The 13,701-nt window shown below is 31.7% G+C and overlaps 2 protein-coding genes across 2 annotated transcripts; both read right to left on the bottom strand.

Moving 5' to 3' along the window:
• Nucleotides 1–34: 34 nt before the first annotated feature.
• LOC148202944 (uncharacterized) lies at nucleotides 35–1,113 on the bottom strand. The gene is made up of 3 exons (XM_088109708.1): nucleotides 769–1,113; nucleotides 346–696; nucleotides 35–265 (listed from the first exon to the last, which is right to left on the bottom strand). Exons 1-3 carry the CDS (start codon nucleotides 1,111–1,113, stop codon nucleotides 35–37), a joined length of 927 nt encoding a protein of 308 aa, XP_087965834.1.
• Nucleotides 1,114–5,322: 4,209 nt separating this feature from the next.
• On the bottom strand, nucleotides 5,323–10,369 carry LOC124842855 (uncharacterized). Its single transcript, XM_047319445.2, has 5 exons — nucleotides 9,530–10,369; nucleotides 7,622–9,450; nucleotides 6,447–6,866; nucleotides 6,147–6,361; nucleotides 5,323–5,819 (listed from the first exon to the last, which is right to left on the bottom strand). Exons 1-5 carry the CDS (start codon nucleotides 9,697–9,699, stop codon nucleotides 5,565–5,567), a joined length of 2,889 nt encoding a protein of 962 aa, XP_047175401.2. The 5' UTR covers nucleotides 9,700–10,369; the 3' UTR covers nucleotides 5,323–5,564.
• Nucleotides 10,370–13,701: the final 3,332 nt, after the last annotated feature.

Genomic DNA, 13,701 nt, shown 5'->3' with positions numbered 1-13,701 from the left:
AATTACATCCTTCAATTACAACTTGCTTGAGACCCTAGAATTTGTCCATCCACTCTTGAGGATGCTCTTGTTCCCCTTCACGCATAGTTGCAGATCCTCCACCTTCTGATGTTGATGCAGCCCCAGCCCCTGCATCTCTGGCTGATCTCCTTTCAGCTTGTGATGCAGATGCAGATGCCCCCCTTCCTGCAAATGCCCCCCTTCCTGCAGATGCAGCCCTTCTTGATGCAAATCCAGGTGTTGATGTAGAAGCACCCCTTTTGTCCTATGAAAGGAGTAAGATAGTTAGATAACACATAGTTGTAAAAAAATGAACTTCTAAATAACATTACCAAGAAGATTTACCTTGCTTTTCTGGCTCTTTTTACATGTCCTTACATTGTGTCCATATGCATTGCAACTGCTACATCTTATAGCAATATTGGTCTTTGACAATTTTCCATGGCTGACATATTCATCAGCTTCTCGTCTTCTTAATTTTTTTGGCCTCCCAAGAGGTGTTTTGTAAATGGGAGGTAGTAATTGTGGAGAGTCAGATGTAGGCCAAATTTGTTGTCCATTGATAGGACTTATAATTGGTGCATAACAAGTTCTATAGGCATGTTTCTTATAGTAAGGATGAACATAATGTTCTGGATTTTCTGATTTGTAATGAATGGCAGCAACAACATGTCTACATGGTATTCCTACCAAATCCTACAAGTAACAAGTACATGTGTGATTACTTAAATCAACAACAAATTTGTCCATGGTAAAGCCATGAGTTACTTCAAATTGTGAACCCCCTGCCCAAACAGGAAGCCAATTCCCACTCTTTTCAACCTCCATATCCAATCTTTTCCTCGGTTTAGGCATAACATCACCAGGATATGAGTCAACTTTTTCTCTAAGGCTTGCAAACCTACTCATTATGTATGATCTAATCCATTCCATCATTGAAATTATAGGTTTGGCTCTTGCCAATAAAATAGTACTATTAAATGATTCTGACAAGTTATTGATCAACACATCACACCTAGGATAAGCACTAAAAGCATGCTTACACCAACTTTTAGTTGGTATACCCATTAACCAATTAAAGGCATCAACATTCAGATTTTTTAACTCACTCATTTTTTACTCCCATTCCTTATAGTATGTTGCCTTCGCAGCCCCCATCATGAGGTCTCTAATGAGCAGGCCTCCCCCAAATTTTTTCTTGTAATTGTTGTATAAATGGCGTAAACACAACCTGTGTTCTACTCCATTCAAAATATCATCAAAAACTGACATTAATCCCTGCAAGCATAATACACCAATAAGTATTACATATTCAAAATAAATTTCTAACTAAACTAAAAATTTTAATGTACCTTTTGTTGATCCGAAATAAAGATCCACCTTTGTCAATCTATGCCTCCAATATCATCAAGCAGCTGTGTCAAAAACCACATCCATGTGTCTTTGCATTCTATTTCTACCACAACAAAAGCTAGTGGGAAATACTGGTCATTAGGGTCTCTTCCTACTGCCACTATTTTGAAAGAGGGACTAAAACCAGAAACGGTCAATAGTTTAGGGACTAAAAACATATTTAACCCTTAATTTTATTTTTTAAGTAACTCTTTTTAAAATTTGATTTTTGTTGTATTTGATAGTTTTTTAAACTTAACTATTTTTTTAATTATAAAATTACGTATAAAATAAATAAAAATATTTATAATAAAGTTCTAAAAATTATTTATATTTGCCTTGAAATTATAAAAGTTATTTTTTATTATCATAATATATACCTATATGATTTCTCTTTTGAAATCCACATTTGTTTTTCTTTTTTATCTTTAAAATAAAGTTTTTTTTAAAATAAAATAATTTTTTTATTAATTTCACTATTTAAGTAACTGTTTTTTATATTAAATATTTTTTTCCATCTGACTTTGTTTTTTAAATTTAAAAAGTTTCTAATTATAAAATTACTACGAAATAAATAAAAATTATTTACAATCAAATTAAAAAAATATTTATATCTACAATAAAATTATAAAAGTTATTTTTTATATCATAAAAATAAGTAAACACACATACATACTAGTGCATATGTTTTCATCAGTAATGAATTATAAATATTATGTCATACTTTAGATATGATAATATTGAAAAAAAAAACTCTAAAATGGAGGTATGAATAAAATTTTTAAAACTTTTCCCAAGTAACTATTTAAGTCTTTTTGTAGGGATTAGACGGCTCCTTTTAAAACAAAAACAATAATACATTTTGTTTTTATACTAGTTCAATCACAACTTGAGTTACGTCCAATTATTTCTTAAGCACTCTTAAGAGATTTTACTAATATTAAAAGATTACACACGAGTTTAACCACTATTGATATTACAACTAACCCAATTAGTTAGAACAAGTATCATCACTCCTGGTATACATTAATCTAACTAACTAAATTGTTTAATTTCACTAATATAAACTTACGTATTTAAATTCACTTTTGAATATGAAAACAACAAAGTATTTTTCAAGATACAAGATCATCATAAAGATAACTCTAACCGAAATAATATGAAATTATATAAAGAGATTATGAGAACTTGTAAAGAAAATTTTCTTTTCCAAAGAACAAGAGCTAGACAGTGTAAGCTTAGAGAAAATAGCGGTGAGAGAGAATGCAATGAATAATTCGTTTTTTGTTCCTCTTTATACGGTCCTCTTTATATAGATTTCTTCGAAAAAGATTCATTACTCAGGGTTTTGACTTTCACTTTCCTATGAAGTTAGAAGCTATGTTGCGACTTAGAGAGGCAACTATGTTATGTACAAAGGAAAAAGACAAAAGGTATGCAGGAAATATGCCTAGAATAATTTTATATCTCTAAACGTTCTTATGATTCTGATGCAGCCTTTTGAATAAAGGTATTGTACTAAGGTGATTTGCATAGAATAAAAGAGCACAACACAACATACAAAAAAATACTACTATGTACATGCATTAAGGCGTTAAACGATCCCAAGTGTTTAAGCATAATACAAGATCAAGCGTTTAGGTACCTTCTATTTGACTAACATATAGTGTTTAAGATAAGTTTTATATATAGTGTTTAGCGCTTTACGATTTTATCCTAGACGATTTATGTTGTTAAATGTTATTTCATTCAGACATTTTGATAAACTTCAAAACAAGGTTTCCTTAGACCATTTTATCTTAACAAAAACTGATAGAGAATTATCTCCTGAAACATATATAAGAAGAACTTGAGGAAAAACATTTGCAACTCAAAGGATCTATGACAATGTCCAATATCAAAACACATGTCCTTGAACCTTATAATGTTTCATAAATAAGTGAATTTAAAGAACATGAAGATCATGAGCACAACTGAAGAATAATTTAGAAAATAAAATAAATTTAAATTTTATTTTAATTTTACATAATGTTAAATTTACTAAGTGAGAGGGCCTCACTAGGCAAAAGCCTACATGTAATTTTCATTGTTGCTTTTTTGTTATTTTTATGTGTTTTAAGCGTTGGACTTTAGTTTTGGGTTATTTGGGTTTTTCTTAAACTTATGTAACTATATATAGCAGTACCAAAAATATATGTAAACACTTTTGGAGTCATAATATGTGCATTTGCATTTTTTGGAGAGGATTATTTTAGTTCTTAGATTAGAACTCTGATTCTTATCAAGAATTAACATCTTTGTCGTAAATCTTCATTTAATGTCTTAAGTTTAATTGGGTTAATCACGTCATGCCCCAAATTTTGAATGACCATGGTATAATCAAGATGTTCAAAGATTTTTTTTTAAGGACATGCATATTACCATCATGTGTTTAACATTTGCAACATATTCTCACTTAATTTTGCAACATATTCTCACTTAGTTACAACAATCGACTGTACTTCATTAATAATACACATTCCTTAAGATCTTTCTCTTCATTCCATATCCATTTGCATGAAATTCTACCATTTATCTTCGTATCATCAACCACATCAACACATATTAATAACACCATGTTTTGATTTCTCTTATAAAACATATAACACTCTAATTGTAATATAAATAATTATTATTTAGTTCAAAATTTGGAGTAAATTTTCTTTGAATGGAAATTTTCTTACAAAAAACATTAATCATAATATAATTGAGATCATGACAATTTGACAAGAGTGATGGTTAAGAGACACTTTGAATATTCAATACATTACTTACACACTTAATTAAGGTCATTAGGTGTATTTGATAAATATATATATATATATATATATATATATATATATATATATATATATATATATATATATATATATTCTATTTGGACAATTTTTTTAATTATTTCTATTTTTATTTTAAATGTTTAATGTGACTTTGAACAATATTTTTATTTTAAAATATTTTTTGTGAAATTATTCTAATATAATAATTTGGACCAAGTTACTATAAACTAAAAATTGAGAATAAGGGCTTAGTGATTTAATTTTATGTTGCACATATGAAAATATGGCTATTTAGTGTTTTTTATTTGTAAATCTAAGTGAACAAAATTTATAATTTACATTTTAACGTCATGAGATAAATGTAATTTTAATTTGAGTTAGAAAGGTAATAGTAAATAAAATTTAAAGTTGAATTAAAATTCTAAAATGATTGCAATCACATAATTATGTGTCGAAATTAGTTTTTGCTATGCTGGAAGATTCTACAAGTAATAAATAATATAAAAAATATTTCATTGTTACAATAAAAAAGCTAAATCATATTTAAAAAGTATAATCTTGTATAAAGTACCAATAATAATATAATTTGTAATACATTTATAATCATAATTTAGTTAAATATGCAATTGTCTAACCATTTTCACAGGTGTAAATGTATGGATCACTAATGGATAACTATTTACATCATACTCATGAATAATTAAAAAAATATGTATTTTAAAATAATAAATTCATTTATAATAAAACTATTTATACTAAAATATTTTCATATTAAAATAATTGAGTTTCATTAATTCTAAAATACTATCACTTCTAAGATATTAATTTTTAGGTCTATGTTATTAAATAATGGTTGATTTTAACATTTATTTGTAACTAAAAACATTTAAGTTTGATTGAAACATGTTTTATATAAATATAAAGGTTTGTGAATTTGTATTCGACTGAGCCAAATTATAAAGAAAAGTATTTAAATAAAGACTTGTGTATCTTTGACGCTGGAATTTGAGATGACCCTTCTTGCACGTAAATAAATCTGACAAATTTAAATTTGTGAGAGAATTTTAAATAGATATTTTTATGTTAAATTCAAAATTTAGGAAAAAAGAAATAGAAAAAAACTTAGAAAGATCACACATATTCTGAAGTAACCAAGCTTGCCATTTATTATATGACCATGTTGTGTAAGCACAAGCTTATGTATACATATATAAATATATACAGTGAGAATTTTGTGATGTGTGTCCCAATTTCTGTGTAATCTAGGATAGCATTTTCTGTGAAAAGGTATCCCTATCTCTATTCCTCTACCATTTTTTTCTTGCTCTACAATTCAGAACAAATTGATTTGAGTCAACATGGAAAAAGCAAGAAGGAAGGTTCCACCTGGACAATCTTCCTGCTCAAAAACTTGATTCTGTGTAACTTTTCATTACACCATATTACCTGTTCTTTTTTCAATTTTGACATGTTTAACACCCTTGAAATCAATCTCAACCCCACCTGAGCAACCAATTGCTCATGATCAAGTTCATCTTCATGGTGCTTTTGGAACTTCTTCACTATGCAATTCCCAGTTCTCACTATGTCCTTCAGCCTTCTCTCCTTCTGCAACATATAACCCAACATTGTAAGCAGATGAGAGCATTTTTTTATCACTGATTGAAAATATTTTTTCTAATCTTGGTGCATCAAATGAAGAAGATAGGTGTTGCTTCCAAGGTGTTTGTTTAATGTACAAGCATATTTGTATGGAGTAACTGAATTAAACTGAGTTTGGAACCCCCCCAAATGAACATCTAACATAAACTATACTTCAGAAAAAAATGTAGTTCTTATTAAGGACTAACATTGATCATGTTTTTTTAGCAACTAAAATAACTAGATCATATATTGTTAAGGACCAAAATGAAGGTTAGTCATAAAAGAACATACTTTCTGTAGTTGTGCTTTAATCTCCACCATAAGACCAGGAATCATAGGGTCGTTAAGATCAATTTTGTGGTGCTGAGAAGCTTTAAAGATAACATTCCCGTAATCTTTATCTGCTCGAACAAATTCCCAGAACACCCGCATTGATTCCTTGATGATCTCTGTCAACCTTCCACTTGCAATAGCAGCATCCTCTTCCTCATACCCTTTATCATCTTCTGCAAAACATTCACAACAGAAAGTAAGAATCTCACTCAAGCTGGCACCTTGTGAAGGAATGAAACAATGGTCCATTTTATTCACCTTTAATGCCTGGAACATGGAGCAAGTTGCGAATCACGCATCGGTTCTTGACGTAGTTCTGTAGCCTAGGGCCTTGAAATGGTTCATTCTCTATGAATCTTTGAACTAGTACTTGAAAAAGTTGAAACTCACCAGCAACGTGATTATACCTATGGCTATGAGACCCTTGTGAATCATATTGCTGTAACTCAAGAGCTTTCTTGTGTTGCCAACACAGGATTTCCCAAGAGAGGCAAACCTGGCCAACATATACCAATTCCAAATCTCTATGCAGTTCATGCACCAACTTTATCAACGGGTCAGATGAGTTCTTTGATGCTTTGCGTGGCCACAAGTTCTGAGAGATTACAGGCTTTGAACCTTGGATTGAAGACTTTGGTATTGAAATTAATTTGAGAGGGTCTTTTAGTTGGAGCAGACCTGCAATTGACGACAAAAAAATTACTTAATCATAATACAAACATGATCATTGCTAAATAAACAAGTTTTTCTTTGCTTAGAGTGTAATATTAGAAACCATTAAGCAAACAAAAGTTTCAAACATAGTCAAAACTTTAAAAGTAATATTGAAGGTACCCTTAACTTTATTGAATGCTTTGTACAGTAGAAGATGGAGAATCAATTTCATTCGCTTATATTTTAATGTATAAAGTGGAACTCTAGGGAAAGTAGGGAATAGATTGGTAGAGAATAGAATTGAAATTTACGATGCAGACTTCTCACTATCACTGGTTTTATTATTCAAAAATAAACAAGACACGAATAGCTTTATGCCCACATAATTAGCAAATATGATGGGAGTAAGATATGCAATGGCCCACCCTGCCATGATTGTATCCAGGAGCATTTTTAAAAAATTTCTTCCCGTTGATTGAATGTCACCAAAATTCATGAAAAAAAAAAATTGTAAAATCATAAAAGATTATAAAAAATGGCCAATAACAAACTCCAATCTGCAGTCATGGAAATGTGAGAAATAGAACTTCTAATTGGGCATGAGGGATCATCGGTTGGTGAAGATTGAAGATTGAAGATTGAAGATTGAAGACTCAAGACTTCATGTTCTTTATTTTTAAGAAACTTGATTAAAAATTTACCAAAAACATTGAAATTGTTTAAATCTGAAAAGTTCATCTGCAAGAGTTTAACATGGAAGAAGTTAATTTAGTTCTCACCTAATGCATGCATGGTCTGGTAATTCAAGATATCAAGTTTCTTCATCTTCTCTCCATAGCTCTTGTAAACCTGTAGAATTTCATCAATTTGATCCTTGTATTCAATTTTCTCTTCAATTTCCACTGGGTTTGGACCTTCAACAACTCTTGAGGATACTCTTTCCTCCTCCTCCACCACCACCACCACCTCTTCCTCTTCATCTACCTCCTCTTCTTCTTCTAAAATTGTGGCAAGTCCTCCTTGCCTTGAATTTTTCAATTCCAATCTCAGTTGTTCCACCAGATCATCATGCTCCCATTCAAAGTCACCCTCGTCAGATTCTGAGTTACTCAATTCATCCTCCCATCTAGTTTCTTCTCTTTTCTCCAACTCATTCCTGAATTCCTCTTCTTTTTTGTCTCTGACCACTACTTTGGCAGAGTCTTTACAACCAAAACCATGTGCACTGAAGGGCTTAAAACCCTTCATGCAGGGTTCCATTTCCACATACCCATCTTCAGAATAAATGCCACGAGCACTCAACTCTGAAATCTTTCCATCACATGAAGATTGCTTTGCCTCTGCATCGCCTTCTCTTTCCTCTCTCATTATCAGCTTCAGAATCTCAGGTTCAAACCCTTCACCACCATTTTTACCTCCCAGAAACTGGTACACAATTGAATCATCAATTTTGTTGCTGTTGCCCCAGATTACACCACTTGAGCTTGATGACTCTGACTCTGAATCAGAAGTGACCGAGTTTTCGTTGTAAAGAAAATAATCTTCATCGGATGAATCGGATCCACCAAACATCTCACTCTCAAAGTGAAGCGGAATATGGGTGGAAGAAGGTGAAACCTGATCTTGAACAGAGTTCTCTGTCTGTGCTTGAGATACAGGGTCTTTCTCTGAACAAAACTCCGAAAATTCCTTGTCGGCAATAATTTTGGTGCTGGCATATGCATTATCAGAAACGGTTGAAACATCTGGACCCATGTAAAATTCTCGAAAACTGAACCTCAACGTTGTTGGTTCCTCCATGAACCCACTTATATCTTTTCCTGATAAGTACTCGCATTTACTTGTGGTTGTTACAGAGTTAGTGTTCAAAGACACACACCCATATGTTTTTTCTTCTTTTTCTTCTCTTTCTGTATCATCACCATGAGCATTGGACTCTTGTTCATTGAAAACAGAGCTCTCATTTTCTTCTATTTTCTCCCCATCGCCATTTACAGTTTCTTCGGAGACATTCTCCGTTAAATCATCGCTGCTTGTTTCATTCCCATCGATTTTCATCACTTCTTCGTGAACAACAGGGTCAATCTCCCCAGACGCAGGTTCTTCTATTTCCTCTTCTCTCTCCACACTTCCTTGATCGAGATCAGAGTTACACTCTGTGGAAATAGAGATCTCCTCTGTTTCTCTTTCTGCTTCCGTGCCATCTTCATGAGTAACACTCATACCAGCTTCACCAATGTCAAATTCAATTTGTTTTGAAACAAAGCTATCCGCGGGCACCTCTGTTTTCATCCCATCTTCATGAACATCACAGTGGGTGTCCATCAGAACCGAGAACTTATTTTCTACATCTCTTTTCTCACTTTCAGGAGCAATCTCCGTGGAAAAAACAGAGTTCTCAGTTTTTCCACTTCTTCTCCCACTTTCAGGAGCAACCTCCATGAAAAGGGTAGAGCACTCAGTTTCCTGAAAATCATCACTCCAAAACAGAAAACTTGCCAGCTCCTCTCGGAACCCATCAATCTCAGAATCAGAAAGCTGGTTCCTCTCAACATGTGGTACTTTCTGATCAATAGCCTCATCTTTTGCATCTCCCAGATGAAGAAACCTGAAGTTAAAAAAACATACCCATACTCATTAACTCATCACAGAAACACTTAAAAAATAACAACAAAAGTTATCCAAACCTGAAGATGTATCTGAGCACCAATCCCAAAACATAGAGCACATATTTGCAAAGGAACACCCGCAGAGAACCAAAGGCCCACAACATGTTCACACAAACAAAATCATTCACAGCTCGTAGGTTGATGGAATCAATGTGGGTCTTAGCCATAAAGAGGCTCCTTGTTCCCATCCAATCCAAATCAACCTTGGGAATTGAAAGGTCCTGTTTTCATGGCAAGGAAAATTCCAAACCAAATTACAAGGTAAACAATACTTTGGTCATGGAAATTTCCATTTCAAACATTCCTTGTTGAAGAGTGGACTCTTCCCACTTGAGGACAGCGAAATCAGTGGCAGAACGAGATCTGGGCAGTGATGATTTGTTTTTGGACCAAAAGAGCGGGATTGTGGGAGAAAATTGTGCTCTTCTGTACACTGGATACTATTTTGTTCTAGTCTGATAAGACTTGTTATTCGAGAAAGATAAGATTATTAGGAATAATGTCTGAGTTAGATATAACAATTATCAACTAGACAAAGTTTTAACATAGGAGCTTTTAGTAGACAACTAAAGAGAAATTTGATTGCACTTGTTTCGGTTTGGTAGCAGTTAAAGTAGTTTCTATAACAGTTATGTGGGTTTTCGTGGTGGTACGTGCTATTCTGCTGGACACGTGTGAGAGTTGAAGTGGACACTGGGCTTGTCTTTAAGGCAATTTTTTTTCTTTTCTGTATTTGTTCACTAACTTGGAGTTAGTGGGTGGTGATTGGATTCTGTGCGTCGATTTCTTGCATGGTTAGCAACAATGAAAGTTTTTCTTGTTTGAGTTGGCAGGCATAAGAGGACTCAGGATTTGTTTTAGATGTTAAGTTACCATAAATCGATGTACAAATTTTGATCCCACTGCCACTGATTTGTGGTCATGAAACCAACCCCACCTGCTAGAAGAAAAACATAGAATGATGAATCAGTGTAAGAAGAAAGATCTTGCGTCGGTATGTCCATTCTTAATGATTTTTTATTCATATAAAATGAAACGTGAAACGTTTAAATTTGGTCATTGATTAAACATGAATTGATTAACGAATCCGTACTGTGCATGCAAATAATATATTTGTGCTTATGCGTGTAGTTGTTAAGAGCAAAACAGGAACAACTTCAAATTGTACCATGCGATCATGGATTCAGTGACTAACCAGACTTCTAAGAGTGTGAAGTGAAGATTTGGAATCTAGCAACGTGTTTACAGATAGGAAAAGGTTGGATAAACTTCATTATCAATGTTGAAGCCACGATGTTTTGTTCTTTTATTAAATTAATTTATATTAGTTAAGAAATGAATTTTAAATTTAATTCAATTTTACGAAATTGATTTATAAAATAAAATTTGTATTTATTTATATATTTTAAATTGGTTTTATTTTTAAATGACGTAGGATTTCTAATAATATTAAACGAGTAAACATGAGATTGGAAGAATTTTATACGGTAAAATTTGTCCAAGTGCATTTTTTTAAGTTTCTTAGCATTAACCAATAGGGAAAGGCAAATAATTTTGGACGTGGTTATGCATAGTTAAGAAGTGGTTGTATGTGGCGTGACGAAGGAAGATGAAACACAATAGGTTTCTGAAAAGCCCATTCCACCAGCAAACAATATACACTTCAACTACACCATATCCGTTGCTGTAAATGTTTAATCGTGAAGGAAAACTTTAAATGAAGGATTCTTCTTTGGTGTGAATGTAATGACGGAAACAAAGCCACTTGGAAAAAAAATTAGGGTTCCTCTCGTCAATTTGTGCCATAATTCATGCCTAGTGCATGGTGAATTCCGTCATCTTATTCTCCTCTTTGGACGGTGTGTTTTTTGGCAGGTGGTGCGTGTCACTTTCAATGCATTAGACTCTTAAGTGCTTTAACAATCATTTAATTTGTGAAAAACATGACTTAGTGGTATCAAAGTTTCCGTGAAAAATATCAAAATACAAGGGGAGATGAACAAATGTATACATTGTTGTAAAGTTTGTAAGTTTCACATGTTTATTAAATTCCTTAAGTTAATTTATTTTTCTTAAAAAATTGTTGAATAATTAAGAATTAAGAAATGTAATTAAGAAGTTGGTGTAGGAAAGTGGGTGAGTAATGTTGCCGACTACACGCAGTAATCAGCATATGAAGGTGTTTTGGTGACGGTTCGTGGGTCACATGAGACATGGAGTCAATGGAAGAACTTTAGTTGCGGTTCCGTAATACGACAGGGTTTAGTGACGATTCTTTAAAAAGGAAAAATAGTTGCAATTGGAAGACTTTTTCTTTTACTTTTTCTTTAAATTGGAAAGAAAAAGTTTTTGGAACTCGTTAGGAATGGGTTGACAAGTAAAGCACGCACCATGAGGTCTTATTCATAACAGGCGTAAAGAAGAAAAACAACTTCACTTCCTACAATTATAACATACTTTACCTTTTATCTAATTCTTACTTTTTGCTTCTATTTTCGCAAAATATTACAGCTTTTAGTTTTATGCAAAACATTATACAAAGAGAGAAAAAAAAACATTAAAGAATAAAAGATTAAAGTGACAATTTTGATAAAGTTTAAAGTAAAGTTGGTTATGCTTATGATCTTACTAAGTGAATCAGGGTCGAATAAAAACAGAGATGACTGTTGTTACAAAAGTTTGATGAGTATATTTGATTAGTTTTTTCAAATAAAAAATATTGAAAGAGAAATTGAAATTACATTTTTTATAAGTTACGATTGTTTACAGATTTTTCTTACTTTCTGTCTCAAAAGTTCTTATAAATAAATTAATCCAAACCAATAATATTATATATATATATATATATATGTTTGTGTGTGTGTAAATTTGAGTATTTTAGGTCTGTTGGTAAAAAGTTTTATTCAATTTAGTTTTTGAAATCATTTTATTCTTAATTCAGTCTCTATTGTTAGTTAAGATTAGGTGACTTTGAGTCTACGATATAGAGAAAAATACTAATCTATAACCTTAATTATCTCTAACAAAAATTATTATTATTTGCTTTATATAGTTGATTTTTTATATTTAATTTAAAATAAAATGATAACTTTTATTTATACTATTATATATATAATAGTATAAATTAACGTCCGTTTTGGTGAATTTAACGGAAGGGACTTGATTGAAGCAAATTTTACATACGTTTGGACGAAATTGACACTTTTAAACCAAGTTTGTACGTAATTGAAATTTTTTTAAAAGGATGGACTACTTTGACACGTTGCAGCCAAACTAGGGACAATGCAAGCAATTAAACCTTTATTTTTCAGTCCAACGCAATTCAAATGTGTCATCTAATCCATGCACAAAACGAAAAAAGAGAGACCAAACTCCTTAATCTATCACAACTTTATCATCTTACTTCCATCTTCAAGCTTCATCTTCCACTCATATCACCACTCTTTGTTTCCATTCTACCTCAATGTTTTGCCTTCATTTTGGTTCTATGCACAGAAAAAACGAACCCATCACACCTATGTTTTCTTCAACACTTACCCAACACTATATTCAACCCACCATTCTCCATTGTTTTCTCTTAAATCGCAACAGAAAGAAAACTAAAATGGAAAATTAGTTTAAAAAAAGATTTTAGAATCACCACTATATAGTTTATTATAAAAAAAAACTATAAAAAATCATAAAATAAAACATGATTTACAAAAACCAAATTTTGGTTATAAGAGTCAATAATGTATAGGGAAGTGTTATCACTCTACAACGCATTACTAAAGATAGTATCTTTAATCAAATGTGCGAAATTAATGTGGTAATCAAAATGTTCAATTTTCCTCAAAAAATAATAAGACAATAATACTTAACCAAAATATTTTTTGGTTTTTGGATTCTCCGACAAGGATTAATCGTGTTCCTATGTATTTTCATTCACAATAGATTATCAAGGTTATATGTGAAAAACTACTCAAAACTTTGAAAATGATTCAACTTTTTTTAAAACGAATATGACAAGGACTAACTTTGATCCTAGGTATCTACTTTCATAATGAATAATTAGGAATCACATAATTTTTAAAAGAAAATTTGAAAAATTATTTGACTTTTGGAAGTGAACCTGACAACGATTCACACTATTTTTTATGTATCTCCATTCAAAATAAAGATTGAAGAATTACATAGTTCTTAAACTAGTT

Source organism: Vigna umbellata, chromosome 3 (genome assembly GCF_029865625.1).
Source record: "Vigna umbellata cultivar VRB3 chromosome 3, Vumbellata_1.0, whole genome shotgun sequence".
NCBI classification, from domain to species: Eukaryota; Viridiplantae; Streptophyta; class Magnoliopsida; order Fabales; family Fabaceae; genus Vigna; species Vigna umbellata.
The sequence above is the reverse complement of the archived record's forward strand: the minus strand, read 5'-3'. Positions and strand labels throughout refer to the sequence as shown.